Raw genomic sequence first — 22882 nt, forward strand, 5'->3', positions numbered from 1 at the left:
TTTTTTTCATAAACGGAGAAATTTGAACTTCTTTGGCGTGCCATGATCAGGTGGCTAGCGGACAAATAATACATGGCTAAATAACATTAAGTAATGCCAATAATACATAATATTCTATGTGAGCTATCTTACTTTATAAACTAGCTAGCTACAGTAGCTAACATTAGCTAACGAATTCGTTTTCTGTCGAGTATAGTACTGGCAAATAACAGATTTGATTTCAAATCAGCCAACCCATGAGAACCTTTCACGATGGAGTTGCAGTAGTTCTAACATTACATTGTTAATATTTTATCAAGGAACAGCAACTTTGTGGCCTCATTTGTCAAGTAGGCTAGCTACTTCGTTTCAACTCACGAAATACCTCATATATTGGTAACATGTCACTAATAGTTTTAAATCGTTAATCATAGATTCACTGATCCAGATTTTAAATTAAGTGGGGCAACACATCAGAATTATAAACCTTGAATTACAAAACCGAGATTAGCTCTAATCCTGATCAATTTAAACCACGTTGGTGCAACCCACCCATGGTTATAACCATGTCATAATATGTCGCAACAGTTAACAATTTGGCATAACATTGTCATGACACAAACTCAGGGAAAAAAAGAAACGTTCTCTCACTGTCAAATGCGTTTATTTTGAGCAAATTTAACGTGTAAATATTTGTATGAACATAAACAAGATTCAACAACTGAGACATAAACTGAACAAGTTCCACAGACGAGACTAAAATCAATGGAATAATGTGTCCCTGAACAAAGGGGGGGTCAAAATCAAAAGTAACAGTCAGTATCTGGTGTGGCCACCAGCTGCATTAAGTACTGCAGTGCATCTCCTCCTCATGGACTGCACCAGATTTGTCAGTTATTTCTGTGAGATGTTACCCTACTCTTCCACCAAGGCACCTGCAAGTTCCCAGACATTTCTGGGGGGAATGGCCCTAGCCCTCACCCTCCGATCCAACAGGTCCCAGACATGCTCAATGGGATTGAGATCCGGGCTCTTTGCTGGCCATGGCAGAACACTGACATTCCTGTCTTGCAGGAAATCACACACAGAACGAGCAGTATGGCTGGTGGCATTGTCATGCTGAAGGGTCATGTCAGGATGAGCCTGCAGGAAGGGTACCACATGAGGGAGGAGGATGTCTTCCCTGTAACGCACAGCGTTGAAATTGCCTGCAATGACAACAAGCTCAGTCCGATGATGCTTTGACACACTGCCCCAGACCATGATGGACCCTCCACCTCCAAATCGATCCCACTCCAGAGTACAGGCCTCTGTGTAACGCTCATTCCTTCGACGATAAACAGGAATCCGACTATCACCCCTGGTGAGACAAAACCGCGACTCGTCAGTGAAGAGCACTTTTTGCCAGTCCGGTCTGGTCCAGCGGCGCTGGGTTTGTGCCCATAGGGAACGTTGTTTCTGGTGAGGACCTGCCTTACAACAGGCCTACAAGCCCTCAGTCCAGCCTCTCTCAGCCTATTGCGGACAGTCTGAGCGCTGATGGAGGGATTGTGCATTCCAGTTGTTGTTGCCATCCTGTACCTGTCCCGCAGGTGTGACGTTTTGGATGTACCAATTCTGTGCAGGTGTTACACGTGGTCTGCCACTGCAAGGACGATCAGCTGTCCGTCCTGTCTCCCTGTAGCACTGTCTTAGGCGTCTCACAGTATGGACATTGCAATTTATTGCCCTGGCCACATCTGCAGTCCTCATGCCTCTTTGCACCATGCCTAAGGCATGTTCACGCAAATGATCAGGGACCCTGGGCATCGTTCTTTTGGTGTTTCTACCCTTTACAATGAAGATCTGTGAAGTTATTTGGATTTTTACGAATTATCTTTGAAAGACAGGGTCCTGACAAAGGGACGTTTCTTTTTTTGCTGAGTTTATATTGTCAACTCAGCAACAACAAAAAAAGAAACGTCCCTTTGTTCTAGGACACATTCAATTTCTGTTAGTCACATGTCTGTGGAACTTGTTCAGTTTGTCTCAGTTGTTGAATATTATGTTCATACAAATATTTACACGTTAAGTTTGCTGAAAATAAACGCAGTTGACAGTGAGAGGACGTTTGTTTTTTTGCTGAGTTTATGTATGGGGGACAGATGAAGTCATTCAGAAATCATGTCAACCCCTATTATTTTACAGAGTGAGACCATATAACATTTTGTTGTTATTTTACTTCTGAACTAATTTAGGCTTGTCTAAACAAAGGGGGTGAATACTTATGCAACGACTATATTTTAGTTATTTAATTTGTAAAACTGTTGTTTAAAAAAAATGTAACTTTGACATTATGGAGTATTGTGTAGATCAATGAAAAAAAAATGCAATTAAATCTATTTCAATCCCACTTTGTAAACCACCAAAATGTGAAAAAAGTTCCAAGGTGTAGACATTCTATAGGCACTGTATATGTTCAAATAAAGTTAGCCTACCACCCCAAATTAATACATACAATTGTTGTGACTGGAGATTGTGGTCTGTAAGGATGTCAACGTCTGAATAATTGTTGTCAGAACACATACAGCAGAAGGTGCAGTCAGTCAGGTGGTTCTTTATTCTTTAAGCCAGGCAGTTACATCTGATGCACACATCAATTATCTTCAGGTACCGTAGTCAAGTTCTAGTTACACTGCAGCAGCTAGGTCCAAACTCAGTCCTTTTCATCACTATACATCTGCACCTCCATATTCCCTTTTATAAACAACTTTAAAATGGGATGGGGGGAGAAAAGATACTTTTTTTTTACAAGATTCATAGTACGAGGGTATTTCTTCAGTTAATAGCACATTGATTGCCTTGTAAACAGAACGGACAGATACAACTGCGACTGGGCTTGTCAAGAGGCAGGTTGGTACATATAAATATTTATCCTAGCAAGTAACACAGAGCAGTTTTATACAAGCTAGTCATTAGAAGCATTTGTACGACTGTTTCCCCAATATTCTTAGGAGAGGCACAATATCCCTCAAAAACATCAGAAGGTTGAAGCCACTGAACATTTCAACCAGTCTTTTTAGACGTGAAGGGTGGCACACCTTGCCTAAGAAATGGTTGGGAAAACACTGTTGGAGAAGGTCATAAAGAGTAGTGCATTTATGTACAGTAGCACACGAGTGTGCAGTAGGTTTATGTAAGAGATAATCAACAAGGGGCTATGCGTTCTGTGGAAAATAACGCGCTAGCGGAGTGGAACTGACCTTCCAGAGAACGCATAGAGCTCGAGTTTATTATCCCTTTCATACAATGGTTATAATTTAACACATTTGCCGCTGGAAATGTGTTCAACATCCACTGAAGTAGCTTGCAAGTTTACTAGAGAGCTGCAGCAGTTGCCTTGGTAACCAAACAAACATACTCGCTAGTTTAGCACAACAAACCATCAGTCCGAGCTTACAGTTATGAAAATCCAATTCAACAATGCCAATAACGTTTTCAATTAGACTTTTGCTTCCAAAAGCAGCTCAAACATAGAACACGTAAAGAATGAACTATAGCCATTGAATTCTACCGTGCAGATACATGGGGAAATAATGCACGCTCTAGAATGCCCTTCAAGCCAAACAGAAATGAGTATTCAACAACTCCAAACAAGTACAATCACAGCTGGTTTGTGCATGCATGCATCTGGTTGGCTCCCAGACCAACACATTATCACTTCCTCAACCTATATAGGCTACATGATCAGAACAGGTGGTCAGAAATGTATTTCCTACTAAATCAGTGTTTGTTGCTCTTGGTCCTGGAGAGTTGAATACAGTGTGTGGAGGCTTTTGCCCCAACCTAGCACTAACACATCTAATTCAGCTGATCACGGTCTTGTTGATTTGTTGAGTCAGGTGTGTTCGTGCTGGGCTGGAAAGAAAGCCTGCACACACTAAAACTCTCCAGGAGCAAGATTGAATACGGACGGTAGTTAAGTTACTAAATAAATACGTTGTTTTGATTCTTAAAATTGGCTGGAGGTAAAATCGATCATATCTTACAGTTTGTCTTATAAAAAGGTGCATAAAAGAAATCCTTCCCCCTTTTCTTTGTTTAAATGAAAATCCGTCAATAGTTGTTTCACCACATAGATACATTACCCATGTACATACATGGAAATAAGAGAGAATCTGTCCTCGGTTTAACAGATGGATAAATGGATGGATGGAGGATATTTACAAGCAGCAATGAGAGCCTGTACATAGAGAATAGGGCAACACCTCATGATCCTTCAATCATAAAATACATCATAGCATGGATCTTATTTAGGTCTAAACAAATGACTAAATAATTTGCTTGTACAGTTGTTTCCAGATGTTTTGTGCTGTGACCCCCTATTTCTTTTAATGCCTTTAAATGTCAATATGCCTCTCTGGACAAATTAAACAATGCTTTAGGCCACAACCCACATTTAGATATCCAAAACCCAGTACCGCAACGGGCCCCGACCATCTTTTAGGGCCCATGGCTAAGGACATCAGTTATGTCATGCTTATGACAGTCTCAAGTAGCCTTAATGTCAGAGGGTTCCAGTTAAGTGTTGAGATTAGTGACGTGTGTACGTGTGTACGTGTTTGAATGTGTGTGTCTAAAGAGCGCGGGGCCTCTTGGGGTTGATCTGTTTGCTCGCCTGCTCCTCTTCCTGGAGCGTAGAACGGAAACCCTTCACTTTGTCTGAGAGAGGAAGGGAGAGGGAAAGAAAGAAGGGAAGAGAGATGGGAGAAAAGGAGGGAGGAGAGAGGGGCGTAAAGGAGGGAGGAGGGAGGAGAGGAGGGGGAGGAAAGGAGGGAGGAGAGAGGGTAGGAAAGGAGGGGGGAGAGAGGGGAGGAAAGGAGGGGGAAATATGGGAGGATGGAAAGGAAGAGAAGGTAGAGGCTTAGATATAATCAGTAACAAATGCTATGAAATGTCATCTTGTTTCTTACTTCCAAATAACATGACATGAATCACAATTCATTTAATGATTGCTTACTTCTGATCTAGAATCGGTTATTAGAATCCCACATTACCTCTGAGCTCAATGAGGATGTCTATCTTCTGATCCAGGATCTGTTCTAGCTGTGTGGCATAGGAGTCTACGTCATAGTCCACTTCCTCTGTCATCTCCAACAGAACCTTCTCATCCTCCAGCCAGCGGATAGACTCCTGCACCGGACACAGACAGGAACACACACACAGAATGAAACTCCTACTATGAACTAATTTATAACCTCAGCAAAAAAAGAAAACGTCCCTTTTTCAGGACCCTTTCTTTCAAAGATAATTTGTGAAAATCCAAATAACTTCACAGATCTTCATTGTAAAGGGTTTAAACACTGTTTCCCATGCTTGTTCAATGAACCATAAACAATTCATGAACATGCACCTGTGGAACGGTCCTTAAGACACAAACAGCTTACAAACGATAGGCAATTAAGGTCCCAGTTATGAAAACTTAGGACACTAAAGAGGCCTTTCTACTGACTCTGAAAAACACCAAAGAGAGATGACCAGGGTCCCTGCTCATCTGCGTGAACGTGCCTTAGGCATGCTGCAAGGAGGCATGAGGACTGCAGATGTGGCCAGGGTAATAAATTGCAATGTCCGTACTGTGAGACGCCTAAGACAGCGCTACAGGGAGATAGGACGGACAGCTGATCGTCCTCGCAGTGGCAGACCACCTGTAACAACACCTGCACAGAATCGGTACATCCGAATATCACACCTGTGGGACAGGTACAGGATGGCAACAACAACTGCTCAAGTTACACCAGGAACAGCACAATCCCTCCATCAGCGCTCAAACTGTCCGCAATAGGCTGAGAGAGGCTGGACTAAGGGCTTGTAAGGCCTGTTGTAAGGCAGGTCCTCACCAGAAACAACGTTGCCTATGGGCACAAACCCAGCGTCGCTGGACCAGGCAAGACTGGCATAAAGTGCTCTTCACTGAAAAGTTGTGGTTTTGTCTCACCAGGGGTGATGGTCGGATTCGCGTTTATCGTCAAAGGAATGATCGTTACACCGAGGCCTGTACTCTGGAGCGGGATCGATTTGGGTCACAGCATCATCGGACTGAGCTTGTCGTCATTGCAATCTCAACGCTGTGCTTTACAGGGAAGACATCCTCCTCCCTCATGTGGTACCCTTCCTGCAGGCTCATCCTAACATGACCCTCCAGCATGACAATGCCAAAAGCCATACTGCTCGTTCTGTGCATGATTTCCTGCAAGACAGGAATGTCCGTGTTCTGTCATGGCCAGCGAAGAGCCCGGATCTCAATCCCATTGAGCATGTCTGGGACCTGTTGGATCTGTGGGTGAGGGCTAGGGCCATTCCCCCCAGAAATGTTCGGGAACTTGCAGGTGCCTTGGTGGAAGAGTGGGCTAACATCTCACAGCAAGAACTGGTAAATCTGGTGCAGTCCATGAGGAGGAGATGCACTGCAGTACTTAATGCAGCTGGTGGCCACAGCAGATACTGTTACTTTTGACCTCCCCTTTGTTCAGGGACACATTATTCAATTTCTGTTAGTCACATGTCTGTGGAACTTGTTCAGTTTATGTCTCAGTTGTTGAATCTTGTTATGTTCATTCAAATATTTGCACATGTTAAATTTGCTGAAAATAAACACAGTTGACAGTGAGAGGACGTTTCTTTTTTTGCTGAGTTTATTAAGAAGCAAAGTGTAAAGAAGCATCGTTCTTGTTTGGAACAATCTGTTGTCTGCATTTGACCTAAAACAGCATGAAAACTTATAGTGAATCTAACAGCAAGGAGAAGGAACTGTGCTGATCGAGTGACATGTTGCAAGGCTTGTTGTGTGTGGGAAGCAGCCACGAGCAGAAAGGAGACAACAAATGGAATAAACTATAAACACGGACATTACGCAGCTGAATGGCATTTCAACATATTGCATGCAATATGGATCCCTTGCAATATGTTAAAATTGCAATTTCGATGGCAATTTGATTCATTGTGCAGCCCTACTCTGAACTATATGTGTGTGTGTACCTGAAACACAGCTCGGTGGTCTTCCAGCACCTGTTCCTCCATCTCCACCAGGTGAGACACAGCCTCATGAAAGGTAAAGAGCTGGGGGGACACCTCCTCTTCCTGGAGAGGAGGAGGGGAGAGAGAGACAGACGCCGATGGAGGGAGGGGTGAGAGAGGGAAGTGGGGGTTAGAGAGAAGGATAAAGAGAAAGAAAGAGAAGAAAGAGAGATGGAGAAAAAAAAAGAGAACAGAGGAAAAAATACTCTGAAGAACCACACCCTTTTTATTTGACAGTAAATCAGTGTATAAGCCAGTATGTACAGTGCCCTCCACTAATATAACCTTGGTAAATATGAGCAAAACGGGCTATGAAAATAAATTATCCAGCTTTGATGCTTGGGAGTTTTTTTGGGCCACTTTAACCATCCTCCTCAATGTGCGTGGGGTCAATATAGACACACGTCCTCTTCCAGGCCGATTGTTAACATCTCCAGCTGCTTTAAACGTCTTAATTATTGCCCTGATAGTGGAAATGGGCAGTTTCAACCGTTTTATGGTATTTTCTTATAGCCATTTCCTGATTTGTGCAGCTAACAACCTTTTGTCGCTCATCATTACTGTATTCTCGGGTCTTTCCCATAGTGATGGATGACTATGGGAACTTGGCCTGTGTGTCACCTCATATTTATACCCCAGTGAAACAGGAAGTCATGGCTTACCACTTAAGTGTTCCTAATCACTCAGGTGAACTTAAAAACATAACATTTGAATGGGAATATACTTAAGTTAGATTTTACTCATGAGAATTTCTAGGGGTGCCAATAATTGTGGCACATATGTTTCTGAGAAAAATATTTAAAGGTTAGATTTTTGTGAATATTTTGAATGAAAGACCAAGAGGATAAACAGCAAATACCTTTTTTTCACAGGCCTTTTGCTAATATTTGCCAAGGGTGCCAATATTAGTGGAGGGCACTATACAGGGGTAACTGGACAGTAGGTGTATGTGTGTGTTTTCTTACGTTTTGTTCACAGAGCAGTTTGAGGTCATCCCTCTGAGGGGAGCTGCCGACTCCCCACTGAGCCTCCAGGACCTCTAGCTGGGTGACGCTGTGTCCTCCCCGCCCCTCCATCATCACCCCTGGGTCCACCGTCAGCTCCTTCACCCTATCGATGCACACAAACACCACACACAGACACACAAGAACACACATGTGCGCGCACACATACGCAAGCACACACATTAGTAGTTTTCTCTGACCACACGATCTGACCTTTTGATGGGTTAAAAGAGTCAATGAACCAATGGGAATGAATGGAGACATTCTTAGGCCGGAGTGTGAGGGACAAGCTGGGAAAGAAAAACATGAAAAACAAAACTGCTTCTGAAATGAATGTATGAAAGAGTTAAACATATAAGCATGCCACAATTCAGCAATGACAAACTGAAACTGAAGGTTAAAGGTCATGAACAGTCAAAATCATGTTTTTCATGAAATGCATGATATTTGAATAAAATCAGATCAAAGTGTAAAAAATGACTGTCGCTTCTACATTGATAAAGTTTGATCATAAAGTTACTGGTCCCCTCCACCATGTCAAACACTTGGATTCAGACCGCGGGATTAATAAGGGTTTAGGGTGACATCACCCTAACTCTCTCATTTTAATACACCAATGGAAACACGATATTCTCTTATCTAATTTAAATAAGTACCGCCTTGTAACCAACATCGGAGAAGGCGTATTTTAAGAGAGGCGTGATTTATATAGCTAGATAACTACTCAACTGGTGTCAAAATCTGTAGGTTGTCAGCAAACATAATTAAAAGTTTACCATATTAATCTATTGCAATGATACTTTTATTTATGTCTAGTGTTAGCTAGTTACTGGCTAGCTAGGTATTCAGCCAGCATGGAACAAAAGGGGGGGGTCGCAGTTGTTGCAGTTGTCATTTTAACACATCCATCAGTGCTGCTGTGAACCATATTACAAGATACATGCCAAACAGGAGATGTATAGAAATCATTGATGCAATGATTAAATCACTGATGCAAATTCAATGTCGTTTGAGCTGCTTTGTGTATCACCAAATATTCTTGAGATGATTTTACTGCTAAACTGCATCCAAGTTGCTTCAAGAGGTGTTTCAAAGAGCTGTCAGTCAAGGCGAGCTCATGAATATTAGCTCCCCGTCCACTTAGCCTGTCTTTTCAAACTTCCTGGTAGTTAGCCATGAGGAAAAAAAGAAAATGTTCTACAATTTGAAGCATTTCTATTCAAAACAAATATTATGGGTGATATTTTAGTCACTCAAAAGGCTATTTTACATGGGAATCAGAATGACTGTTCGGGACCTTTTAAATAAATTCTATCATCGTAGGTTAAATAAATTATTTAAATGAAGAAGAAAAAAAACGGAAACAAGCTGAAAAACTTGAGGCCGTGCAGGTTTGTAGCCAGCAACACTTAAGTCAATGAAAGGGGTACTTAGGAGTAAAAAATAAAGGCGTAGGTAAAAGTTACCCCTAACCCCTGGTCCAGGATCAGAGCAATATTTTCTTTATGGCCTGATTGGCCTTATAGTTATTATAAGGTCACAGTTCATCTGATCCTAGATCTGCGGTTAGGAGTAACCTCTCACTGGAGTCAAATGACAGGCAGAGGATGGGTTGAAGAAGAAGAAGAAGAAAGTACGGTAGGTAAGAGATTAGTAGAGAGGAGAGACCTGGTGGGAGAGGTGGGAAAGTCATCGTACTCGTAGGTATTAGTGGGGGAGAGCTCAGCACGACTCCCCCCTCCACCACCCTGCTGCTGGGAGAAGGGGATGTCTGATGGGCTGATCCCAAACTCCTTCACTCTGGAGAGGGAGAGAGAGACACACACACACAAAGCGACCGAGAAGATCCCGTCAGGATACGGTCTGATCATACATTAGAGGGTAAATGATTTGTCTCGAATCAAGAAGAGGGAGTGAGACGAGATATAGAGGGGGGGGGAAGGTTATTCTGCAATGACAACTTGAATTAAACTTCTCCCTTATCAACCAACAGTCTTAGTAATTGGTCGTTGGTGAGATGTAGACAGTCAGTCAGCGTGGTCTCACCTGTTGGCGTATCTCAGAGTGTTTAGAGTGTTTTCACAGGAAGCCATTCCAGGAGATATAGTGGCAATCTGTGGGGGGAAATAACAGTTACTACATCGTTAGAAAATAATCATAATCGTTGGTGCTTAATAAATAAACATCGAACCAGGCAGTTCTGAAGACCAGGAAGTGTTGAAGGAACAATCTGCTGTAGCTACATCCATTTTTGGACTTATACATTAATTATATATATAATTATGAATAATATATCTTCACGAGTTTAGTATCCCATCAGAACCCAAAATATAAACTTGTTTTACTCTAAACAAAGTAAATGTAAACAAACACTGTATAACCTCAAAACATGGTTAAAACTCTCATTTTGATATCATGGATGGTCAGTCCTTGCATCAACAGATCTGTCTATGAATTTGAGAGTGGTTACATTTCTCCAGCCCCACCCCTCAGCTTTTTAGCGAAATGGGGCGGAGAAAACGCCATTGTTATTGTTTCAACTGCTGATCGTCACTTTAAAGGACATGTATGTACAGTATTATCTCACCATGCAGGTCCTTGAATTCTCCCCGATGAAGGAGTCTCTGAGAACCTGGGTCAGCTTGCTGGCTCTGAACGGGGTGTGGGGCTTGTTCCGACCCAGGGCTCTGATACACTCCTTGAGCGCCAGCAGGCTCTTGTTGATCTCGGCTCCCTCCAGGCGAGTCTGGCGGTCAGCGCTGGACGTGTCGGCCCCTCTCTCGTTCCCCGCCAGGTCGATCAGCGAGAACTTGCCGTGCATCTTCCCTCGCCGCCTCAGAATGATCTGGAACACAGCGTGGCTACGGGACGAGTGGGCGTTGGCCGAGGTCTGACCTGACGTCCTGGGAGAGAGTGAGAGATGGAGGGTGGAAGAGGAGGAGGAGCGAGAGATGATAGAGAGGGGAGGGAGGGAGAGTAAAGCAGCAGGAAATGACTGGCAGGAATAACATCCATTTCAGATCTTTAAGATAAGTTAACGCCAGTCAATTAAACCATCCCACTCCACCCCTCCGTCCTACTCGCCCTCTGTGGTTTTACCTGCAGCTGTTTCCAACCTCTATGAGTTTGAGAACGTCTTCAGTACATTTGACGTCTCTCTCCTGCAGCCCCACCACCTGCACCTGCTGCTTCCCATCCTCCAGAACCCTCAGCTTGGCTTTCCGGTTCAGCAGGTCAAACACCTAGAGAAGCGCAACACAACCACGCGGCCGGGTTAACACAACCACAACCGTCCTTCGGCCCACGCCGTTTGGCATTGCGGTTCAGCAGGTCAAACACGTACAGAACCACAACCACAACCACGGTCACATAAACACAGTCGCCACCCTCCAGGCTTCACGGTTCAATATAGGGGGGTTGTAGATGCATGTATTGTGGTGACTCCACTTGCCTTCCCACTGTAGATCTCAAAGAAGGTGGCGTAGACATTGAGGTCCAACTTCTTGTAGTTCGGCTTCTTCAGCATGAGAAACACGTCTCTCGCTGCAAAGAGAGAAAGGGCTTCACTGAAGAGACAGCTTCACGCAAACACGCAGAAGGAGCATGTTTTGAACTAAAGAGAGAGAGAGAGACATGGTGTAGTGTTCGTACCAGCCAGTGCGTAGATCCCTTTAGAACAGTCTTGGTTCTTCCCAGAGAAGTCTCCTCCCATTGTCTGAAAGGGAGAGCAGTGAGCTTATCTAGGATTGCTAGATACAGGTTGCTAGGATACAGCATTATCAAGTTAGAGTTCAAGTGTTAGCCGACACGCGCGGGAAGAGATCATCATCGGTGCCACTCACATGCGTTTTCCCACTTCCCGTCTGTCCGTAGGCGAAGCAGGTGGCCATTCCCCTCTCAAAGATGGTCTCCACCAGTGGTCGGGCGGCAAACCTGGGGACAGGGGGAATGAACAGTTGACCACAGTAAAGATACTCTAAATTACAATATTATATTTTCAACTCACACTTTCAAATAAATCGTGTTATGTCAACGGGAGTGTTGACACACAGACACACATCTCCAGTTAGAATTCTTCCCAGTGCACGTGATCATTTGTGTTCTTGACAAACGTACCTCCGCACCACTTGGGAGTTGAGAAGGGAAACTTACCGGTAGACCATGTCGTTGTCTGCGCTGTCGTCAAAGGTGTAATCGAAGCGGAAGGTCTGGTTCTCCAGGTACCTGGTCAGGTCCACCTTCTGCTTGGGCTCATGGACCATCACCACGTCCTTACTGGGGATGGTGATCACATCCAGGTCCTTCATAGTCAACTCTGGAGGGGGGATCGTGTTTCCACGAGAACGTGTGAGGAGTGCGATGCTTATGCTGCTGCTAAACATCTGCATGTAAAAGACCATGTAACCCGAAAGTTGGCGTGCCTGCGTTCGATTGATGAAATGTGTACCTTTTTTATTGAGGGGCCGTGCTCGTACACACACACATATCCTGTGCTCCTCATCGATCTGAAAGTTGAAACAATGCCATACAAGACATGATTTAGTTAGTGGCCAACAAAGACGTGTCACCACTCTATGAAAATAGACCTGCGCCTAAGCAGTTTTAGCAGACAGATATAGATATAAAACGTACCAGATCAGCGGTGGTTAGAGGCCTGTAGTCCAGACTGGCTCTGAAGTCTCTGATCATACACATGATCTCATAGTTAGGCACAGTGACATCTACCTCCTGGGAGAGAACGGCACAGTCAACAGTGTGTGTGTGTGTGTGTGTGTGTGTGTGTGTGTGTGTGTGTGTGTGTGTGTGTGTGTGTGTGTGTGTGTGTGTGTGTGTGTGTGTGTGTGTGTGTGTGTGTGTGTGTGTGTGTGTGTGTGTGTGTGTGTTAATGAGTCGTGGGTTACCGCAGTCCCCGCAGATATATTGTGTGGAGGAGGGGCAGGTTGAATAAAGAAAAAAATATATATCTTTCTTGTGCAATTTATACCTTATATGCTACATTGAGGATTTTCTTTCATTATTTTAGGCTGTCTGGCATTGGTGCACAAGCCTTAGCTTTAGGCCCTAACTGTACACGTGCCAAATAGACTACACTCAAAAACAAAATGCTTTTGGGAACGCACAGAAAAAGTTAACGTCATCTACGGAGGAGAAAGGACACTGTAGGACTTTACTTCAATAAGAGAAAGGCTATGAAATGGAGAGATGAAAATAAAGCGAAGGGAGGGCCAGAAAAGTCATGTTTGGGAAAGATTTAGTGATGTGGTAAAAGAGGATGATAGCAGTGATGATTGTGAGGCGCCAGAGTCACAAGACGGGGTCTTCAAAATGGGCCTGTGGCACGTCAGGGGAACTTAGCCTACTGTTCAGATGGGTTAAATGGAAAGTGAAATCTGGACACTGACTGTAGGTCTATAACCTCTCACATAGCTTTAGTATCAACTCCTTCAGAATCAAGCATTTCCTGCAGTAAAATGATACACCAAATGTAAGCCAAATTTTGACTCTGGAACAAGAGATACGTGATTTATTTCGTTCAGCATCTTGAGAGAATGCAAATGTGCAGTTAGCACCTCTACAGGCGGTATCTATATTTATTAGCATAACATAATAATTGTATTTCAACCACATAAAATATGCATCCAAGTCAAACTGAAATCTTATCAGAAACATGAAACATGATGTCATTTGGAAACCGGTTTAAATTTTTTTTTGCATTTTATCCCGGGCACCTAAACGTCTTTGCTCCACGAAAGAATCCGAAAAGACAGAGAAAATGTTACCGATGTCAACTCGATTGAAGCATTCATTCTATCGATCTATGACATTATTCTAGTGAGCAAGGGTACATTTTGTCTTCTAGGGCAACACATATTGACAGAAGAGTCAACTAACAAATAACCTACCAAATTGTCAGAAATTATAAGCAGAAACATACACAATATTTACAAAACCACCAGGTGTATAAAATCGAGCACACAGCCATGCAATCTCCATAGACAAACATTGGCAGTAGAATGGCCTTCCTGAAAAGCTCACAGACTTTCAACGTGGCACCATCATAGGAGGCCAACTACCTAACAAGTCAGTCGTCAAATGTTGCCCTACCAGAGCTGCCCCAGTCAACTGTAACTGATGTTATTGTGAAGTGGAAATGTCCAGGAGCGGCTGAGCCGCAAATTGGTAGGCCACACAAGCTCACAGAACGGGACCGACAAGTGCTGAAGCGCGTAAAAATAGTCTGTCCTCGGTTGCAACACTCACTATCGAGTTCCAAACTGCCTCTGGAAGCAACAGCAGCACAAGAACTGTTCGTCGGGAGGTTCATGAAATGGTTTCCATGGCCGCACACAAGCCTAAGATCACCATCCGCAATACCAAGCGTCAGCTGGAGTGGTGTAAAGCTTGCCACCACTGGACTCTGGAGCAGTGGAATCATGATCTCTGGAGTGATGAATCACGCTTCACCATCTGGCAGTCTGACGGATGGATCTGGGTTTGTCAGATGGCAGGAGAACGCTACCTGCCCCAATGCATAGTGCCAACTGTAAAGTTTGGTGGATGAGGAATAATGGTCTGGGGCTGTTTTTCATGGTTCGGGCTAGGCCCCTTAGTTCCAGTGAAGGGAAATCTTAACGCTACAGCATACAATGACATTCTAGACGATTCTGTGCTTCCAACTTTGTGGCAACAGTTTGGGGAAGGCCCTTTCCTCAGCCTCCGTGCATGAAGCGAGGTCCATACAGAAATGGTTTGTCGGAGTGGAAGAACTTGACTGGCCTGCACACAACCCTGACATCAACAACCAATGATAATTTGGAATGCCAACTGCGAGCCAGGCCTAATCGCCCAACATCAGTGCCCGAACTCAGTAATGCTCTTGTGGCTGAATGGAAGTAAGTTCCAGCAGCAATTTTCCAATATCGAGTGGAAAGCCTTCCAGAAGAGTGGAGGCTGTCATAGCAACAAAGGGGGTCCAACTCCATATGAATGGCCATGATTCTGGAATGAGATGTTCGACAAGCAGATGTCCACATACTTTTGGTCATGTAGTGTACATACTTGCGAAGGTATTCACCCCCCTTGGCATTTTTCCTAATTTGATGTCTTACAACCTGGAATTAAAATTGATTTTGGGGGGTTTTGTATCATTTAATTTACACAGCATGCATACTACTTTGAAGATGCAAAATATGTTTTATTGTGAAACAAACAATAACACAAAAAAAAAACTTGAGCATGAATAACTATTCACCCCCCCAAAGGCAATACTTTGTAGAGCCACCTTTTGCAGCAATTACTGCTGTAAGTCTCTTGGGGTATGTCTCTATAAGCTTGGCACATCTAGCTACTGGGATTTTTGCCCATTCTTCAAGGCAAAACTGCTCCAGCTCCTTAAAGTTGGATGGGTTCCGCTTGTGTACAGCAATCTTTTAAGTCATACCACAGATTCTCAATTGGATTGAAGTCTGGGCTTTGACTTGGCCATTCCAAGACGTTTAAATGTTTCCCCTTAAACTACTTGAGTGTTGCTTTAGCAGTATGCTTTGGGTCAATGTCCTGCTGGAAGGTGAACCTCCGTCCCAGTCTCAAATCTCTGGAAGACTGAAACAGGTTTTCCCCTGGAATTTCCCTGTATTTAGCGCCATCCATCATTCCTTCAATTCTGACCAGTTTCCCAGTCCCTGCCGATGAAAAACATCCCCACAGCATGATGCTGCCACCACCATGCTTCACTGTGGGGATGATGTTCTCAGGTTGATGAGTGGTGTTGAGTTTGCGCTAGACATTGCGTTTTCCTTGATGGTCAAAAAGCTCAATTTGAGTCTCATCTGACCAGAGTACCTTCTTCCATATGTTTGGGAAGTCTCCGTCATGCCTTTTGGCGAACACCAAACGTGTTTGCTTATTTTTCCAATTAATCAATGGCTTTTTTCTGGCCATTCTTCCATAAAGCCCAGCTCTGTGGAGTGTACGGCTTAAAGTGGTCATATGAACAGATACTCCAATCTCCGCTGTGGAGTTTTGCAGCTCCTTCAGGGTTATCTTTGGTCTCTTTGTTGCCTCTCTGATTAATGCTTTCCTTGCCTGGTCCTTGAGTTTTGATGGGCGGCCCTCTCTTGGCAGGTTTGTTGTGGTGCCATATTCTTTCCATTTTTGAATAACGAATTTAATGGTGCTCCGTGGGATGTTCAAAGTTTCCGATTTTTTTTATAACCCAAGCCTGATCTGTACTTCTCCACAACTTTGTCCCTGACCTGTTTGACCTTGCTTAGTGGTGTTGCAGACTCTGGGGCCTTTCAGAACAGGAGTATATATACTGAGATAATGTGACAGATCATATGACACTTAGATTGCACACAGGTGGACTTTATTTAACTAATTATGTGACTTTTGAAGGCAATTGGTTGCACCAGATCTTATTTAGGGGCTCCATAGCAGAGGGGGTGAATACATATGCATGCACCACTTTTCCGGGGGGCGTTTTGTATAATTTTTTCAACAAAATACAAAAAACGCCAAGGGGGATGAATACTTTTGCAAGACACTGTCAATCAGGCGAAAGAAAATCCTTCACCCCATGTCAAAAGTTTGTTCCACTGTCTCTGCTGACTGTAGCCTACAGGCATTTTCTATATTAGTGGGTTAGGGTTGGGTGCAGGCATCAGATTTATACTTTATCACATATTCAGTAGTCGGGCGGTTGTGGGTGAGCAAACTGTGACCCTACCTGTGCCTTCTTCTCTCTCAGCTCCTGTTGTTGCAGCCTCCTTCTCTCTCGCTTCTCCTGCAGTTTCTCCACCTCCTTCACACAGTTGGATTTCCGCCGCGCTGAACCCGTACAGAGTAGGAAAACCGCAATTATCAAAAAAGAATCTAGCATAAATGTATAATAGTGGTCCATTTTCATTTCTACTGTCCCTATTTCAATATACTTCAAAGCTCTTCAGAGGCAAATACACAACAAAAAGATAAAACCATGAGCGCTAAGCTACACATTCAATAAGCTCATAATAAACCGCCCCGGGCGGCCGGAATAGAGCGCAGCTCAGTGAAAGAGCTATTCTCCGGCTGCCTCTCTGTTCTCTCAGCAGTACAGCTGGGCTAATAGGCCTGTCTGTCTGCCTGGGCGCATTAGATCACTGGTCATGTGTCCCATCATCGTAACCCACCAGACAACAACAAACAAACAAAAACGACTAGTTGTTAACATGGCAAATGTATTTCACAATAAACAGGACTATTTGAGCGACACAAAGCTGCAGTGTGTCTGTGTGTATTACCGTTCTGCTGCTGTTGTAGTGTCATTTGCTGTGTCTGTAGGGCTGTGAGTGCTGCAGGTGGGGGTGGTTCTGGTTGGCTCTGCTGGTGCTGTATCTGACTGGGTCTGGCCCGCGTAGTCCCCACCGCTGCAGCTGGAAAGACACAACATACAGGACATTTTAGTCACGCATGTACATTCTGTTTAGTACATTTACATGTAGTACATGCCATATTGTCTTTGGGCATCTCATCTTCTTATTGATGGCTTTTTAAATTCAGAACAGAAGTAATGACAGTCCCATATCGGTCGTCCTCATGGGGTTTTGTCAGTAAATGATCTTGACATGAATCTCTCCCCAGACCCTCTCTCTCCTTTCCACCTGTGTATTTATCTATTTTCGACTGTTGCTACAGATCTCTCTCTCTCTCTCTCTACAAATACCAAGGTCTCGCTCTTCCTCTCTCGTCTCTCTTTATCTCTCTACTGATCTCTCTGTCTCTCTCCCTCCAGATATCACAGTGTCCGCGGGGTTTTTTCCACCTCGTATTCACAGATTGCACACCTGTTGCTTCTATTGAAACAGAAATAGAGATCTATTACTCTCGTGGTACAGTGGGTCAGTAGGATGTTATGGAGCAAGCCTGGTTAAACCAAGTGTACACCCAACATGGCACCCTATTCCATGCATAGTGCACTGCAGTTGACCAGAGCCCTATGGGCCCTGTTGAAATGCAGTGCACCATAAAGGGAATAGGGTGCCATTTTGGGACACCGACGTAGTCTCGCGTTGACAGACTTCAAAAGTCTTGTCTTTGCTCAGGAACGTGAGGAGACTTGGAGATCAAAGTTCTGTTGAAGCTGCCTTGCCTCTGTTTTCTCTTGCTGGCGTTTCAGTCTTGGGGGGTGCTATTGTTCGTCGGTTCTACAAGAGACAAAAGAATACCATATGAACGTAAAGAAGCAAATGGGACACATGAAAATAGCCAACACTTTCCCATGATTAAAGTATACTGTACAGACGTATGGCTTTTGGCCACAGCACAGTACACTATAAGAGAATGACCTTGGGTGGCTTGATTTGTTTGGCAGCAGAGGCGATAGAGGTGGCAGGAGGGGGGGTCTCAGGACTCTGTACTGCCTCCTCTTCAGGGGCCACATCTGGGTTCAGAGCAAATATGCTCTCCAGGTCAATCTGCATGGGAAGAGGGTGCAACATACATTCCAGCCTCTCCAACCTATTGTGTGTATGTATATACACTGAGTGTACAAAACATTAGGAACACCTTCCTAATATTGAGTTTACATCCCCGTTTACCCTCAGAACAGACTCAATTCTTCGGGGCAAGGACTCTACAAGGTGTCGAAATTGTTCCACAGGGATGCTGGCCCATGTTGACTCCAATGCTTCCCACATTTGTGTCAAGTTGGCTGGATGTACTTTGAATGGTGGACCATTCTTATTACACACAGGAAACTGTTGAATGTGGAAAAACCCAGCAGCGTTGCAGTTCTTCCCACACTCAAACCAATGTGCCTGGCACCTACTACCATAACATGTTCAAAGGTGTGCCATTCACCCTCTGAATGGCACACCTACACAATCCATGTCTCAAGGCTTAAAAATACTTCTTTGACCGGTCTCCTCCCCTTCATCTACACCGATTGAAGTGGATTCAAGAAGTGACATCAATAAGGGATCATAGCGTTCTCCTGGATTCACCTGGTCAGTCTATGTCATGGAAAGTGCAGGTGTTCCTAATGTTTTGTCCGCTCAGTGTATATCGGAGGGGTTGGGTGAAGAAAAAAAACAGAAGACAAATGAACATCTCGTATGGAATAATAAAGTAATCTCTTAACTCAGGAAAAGACAAGAATGTCACACATGTGCAGTGAGATTGATTAACAATTTACCAGTGACATTTAGAAGTGAAATAGGCTACCATGTTAAAACGTGTAATCCGAAAGGAGGGCACGCACGCACAAACACACACACACACAAACTACTTAAAGGCATCCGTAGTCAAGCTGATTTGCTTTGTGTCCTAAAACTTTCACCCCTCCATCTGGTACAAGCTGATAGAGTGTCAGACATGACTGATTAACACACATAAACACACACACACACACACACACACACACACACACACACACACACACACACACACACACACACACACACACACACACACACACACACACACACACACACACAGTACCTCTTTCCCTTTCGTATCTCCATTCTCTATCCATTCCACCGTGACACTCTCGTTGTCTTCATTCAGTGATGTGACCATTGCCTGGTGGATTCGACCTGCAAGAAACATGTTATAAACATATACCAGTTTCAGTGTAGACTCCTGCAGGTTAGAGAACCATGACATGATGGATTTGTGACCACATGACATGATGGATTTGTCCTGGCTGCCATAGATGGGAGAAAACAGTTGTAGACCCATACAGTCATACACTCTGGCTATTGAAATTCAGCCAATGACCACGACACACTAGATCACACTGACCAAAGAGGATGGCGATGAGACCAGCCAAAATTGGCCAGTATGGGCAGAGGCCTCCAGTAGCAGATGTGTCAATAACCCTGGATCTGATTGGTTGACATTTAAAAAAGCTTCACATGCATGTCAACATTTGACTGCTTCATGGCATTTTGTTATGTTACCATACATGCTAAATGGTTTGTTTCCATAATGTTTCTAGTGTCATGTCTCATTCTAAATAGCTAAAGCTCTTTTCTTATGGAGGAGCCCAAATTACTACAAACATTTAAAAAATACAGTCACACAGTTGGTTGAGCAGATAATTTAATTAAATCAAACAAGACAGGTTCATTGCTGCAGAATCACTCAGCGTGTGTCTTTTGCTAGTCCTTCCCTGGAGATAGAGCAGATGAGAATTAAATAAATAGCAACTGAACACTACTCACTTTAGACTAGCAAGGACTACTATGTAAAGAAGTAGCTAGTAGGCTATGGTTAGTCAGTGGCTAGCCGACTAAAACTCAACAATTTACGATGGGGTTAAGCGGCGACTAGTGTGGGAGAACTGGACTTCCGATGTCACATAAAAATATGTTTTTTATCAAAAACTATGGATTTCAGCACCCAAAGAATAGCCCGCAATTACACATGACAGGAAATGGGGGGAAACTGATAAGGGATTAACAACATTGTAGTTACTCAACAATACTAACGTAATTGACAGAGTGAAAAGAAGGAACCCTGTACAGAATTAAAATATTCCAAAACATGCATCCTGTTTGCAACAAAGCACCTAAGTAATACTGCAGGACATGTGGCAAAGCAATACACCTTTGTCCTGAAGACAAAGTGTTATATTTTGGGCAAATCCAATACAACACATTACTGAGTACCACTCTCCATATTTTCAAGCATAGTGGTGGCTGCATCATGTTATGGGGAAGCTTGAAATTGTTAAGGACTGGGGAGTTTTTCAGGATTTAAAAAAATAACAGAATGGAGCTAAACACATGGAAAATTCTAGAGGAAACCCTGGTTCAGTCTGCTTTCCACCAGACACTGGGAGATCTTTCAACAGGACAATAAACTAAAAGTCAAGGCCAAATCTACACTGGAGTTGCTTACCATGAAGACAGTAAATGTTCCTGAGTGGCAGAGTTACAGTCTTCACTTAAATCAGCTTAAAAATCTATGGCCTGAAAGTCTAAGTACTGAAAATGGTTGTCTAGCAATGATCAACAACCAATTGTTTTCATATTTTTTCACAAATGTTAGAATTTTTATTCCACTTTGACATTACAGAGTATTCTTTGTAGATTTTTGACAAACAAAATCTTAATTAAATCAATTTTAATCCCACTTTGTAATGCTTCAAAATGTGGAAAAATGAAGGAGTATGAATACTTTCTGAAGGCACTGTAGTACGTGTAACATAATGTAACTCAGAGCCATGATCAAGGACTGGCTTAAAGGAGAATCGCCATATTCAACGTTTCCTGTAAACCCAGATCCTGGTTCAGAGCTGAACGGTCTTCTGTGACTATTCCCATTAAGACAGTTCACTAAACGATATATATGGCTGAATCCAGTATCATTACCAGGCAACCAGCACGGCCTATAACCGCACAGGTGGATGCATCCCTGCCAATATAAATCATTAATCCCTGTTAGCCAGCCGGCTAGCTTTCACCCAGTAATTGAGTAAAGGCTACAACTAGCTGGCTATAGCTACGCCATTCAATGTAATAATAACCGATTTGATTGACTGCCGCTGTGTCAGACAGGGAGCATGACAGTAGGATGAGAATGGGTCTAGTACCGGGTACAGATCTCTATGCCATTGCTAGGCTAGGTATCCAACTCAGCACCCTGCCTGACTGGCTAGGCGCTGCCTTGAAGCAACAAAGATGATGTAGCTAACGCGACAGCGCCTCAATGAAAAATGCATCTTTATCTAGCTAGCTAGCGGACGAGCAGGAGAGAAATATCTCTCTGTCTTACCATCACTCCGTTTGATTTCCACGTAAATTCCGATGAGGATCTTTCCGAAGACAGCGACAGCCATCCCTCATGTGTGTAGTATGTGTGTGTATGGCTGTAGTATGGGGTGTGTATTTGTTTAATTGGTGGGGGACCAAGTCGCGCCGCAGAAAAGAGAAACCGGGAGGAGGTCAGGATGATAGAAGGAAGCAGTGCGCATGCGCATTGACTACCTCGCTCCATCAGAGTGGAGACGCATCCAAGAAGCGAGTTGGATTTTATTTTTGCTTAGTCTTCGAGCTAGCTTTATTTGCTATATTTATGCGATTTTCTGTTGATGTGCCATTGGGTGAAAAAGCAGCACGCTTAAATGTGTTCATTGTAAAATAAGAGGCTTATCGGGACTAATTCTCTAAATGCGTTTAATTCACGATGTGTAACCAATGATTGAGTAATAGTCGATAAGTATAACATGTTTTATTATAAATGTTTATAATTCTAATAATTATTATATGTATTCATAAATATGATAATAATTCATACATTTTTTAAAAATGTTAACACATGGTTGAATGCTCTGTTTTGATCCAAAACTCTTGAGTGTGCCGTCCTTGGCCAGCTCTACCGCTATCTCTCTCAGAATGACCTTCTTGATCCAAATCAGTCAGGTTTCAAGACTAGTCATTCAACTGAGACTGCTCTTCTCTGTATCACGGAGGCGCTCCGCACTGCTAAAGCTAACTCTCTCTCCTCTGCTCTCATCCTTCTAGACCTATCGGCTGCCTTCGATACTGTGAACCATCAGATCCTCCTCTCCACCCTCTCCGAGTTGGGCATCTCCGGCGCGGCCCACGCTTGGATTGCGTCCTACCTGACAGGTCGCTCCTACCAGGTGGCGTGGCGAGAATCTGTCTCCTCACCACGCGCTCTCACCACTGGTGTCCCCCAGGGCTCTGTTCTAGGCCCTCTCTTATTCTCGCTATACACCAAGTCACTTGGCTCTGTCATAACCTCACATGGTCTCTCCTATCATTGCTATGCAGACGACACACAATTAATCTTCTCCTTTCCCCCTTCTGATGACCAGGTGGCGAATCGCATCTCTG

The 22882-nt window shown here is 43.7% G+C and overlaps 1 protein-coding gene across 2 annotated transcripts; it reads right to left on the minus strand.

Moving 5' to 3' along the window:
• Positions 1-2555: 2555 nt before the first annotated feature.
• Positions 2556-21967, minus strand: LOC118387826 (kinesin-like protein KIF2A). 2 transcript variants are annotated; one of them, XM_035776583.1, is made up of 20 exons: positions 21798-21967; positions 19518-19612; positions 18365-18493; positions 18169-18223; positions 17321-17452; positions 16768-16868; positions 12672-12767; positions 12487-12544; positions 12192-12354; positions 11882-11972; positions 11691-11754; positions 11491-11582; positions 11139-11281; positions 10627-10942; positions 10086-10153; positions 9708-9839; positions 8001-8145; positions 6997-7098; positions 5016-5151; positions 2556-4680 (listed from the first exon to the last, which is right to left on the minus strand). In XM_035776583.1, exons 1-20 carry the CDS (start codon positions 21859-21861, stop codon positions 4595-4597), a joined length of 2268 nt encoding a protein of 755 aa, XP_035632476.1. In that variant the 5' UTR covers positions 21862-21967; the 3' UTR covers positions 2556-4594. The 2 variants fall into 2 exon arrangements, with proteins under 2 accessions (XP_035632476.1, XP_035632477.1); XM_035776584.1 differs by lacking the exon at positions 9708-9839.
• Positions 21968-22882: the final 915 nt, after the last annotated feature.

The sequence above is a fragment of the Oncorhynchus keta genome, chromosome 9, assembly GCF_023373465.1.
Source record: "Oncorhynchus keta strain PuntledgeMale-10-30-2019 chromosome 9, Oket_V2, whole genome shotgun sequence".
NCBI lineage: Eukaryota > Metazoa > Chordata > Actinopteri > Salmoniformes > Salmonidae > Oncorhynchus > Oncorhynchus keta.

Bases quoted from the DNA above. Each gene is read 5' to 3' on its own strand.
- LOC118387826 (XM_035776583.1), bottom strand. From the start codon at position 21,861: ATGGCTGTCGCTGTCTTCGGAAAGATCCTCATCGGAATTTACGTGGAA. The intron at 17,453-18,168 runs GCAAGGCAGCTT...GTGTCTTTCCAG, and splicing joins GCCAGCAAGAGAAAACAGAG to CTGCAGCGGTGGGGACTACG. The intron at 10,943-11,138 runs GTAAAACCACAG...ACTCTCTCCCAG, and splicing joins GAGGTTGGAAACAGCTGCAG to GACGTCAGGTCAGACCTCGG.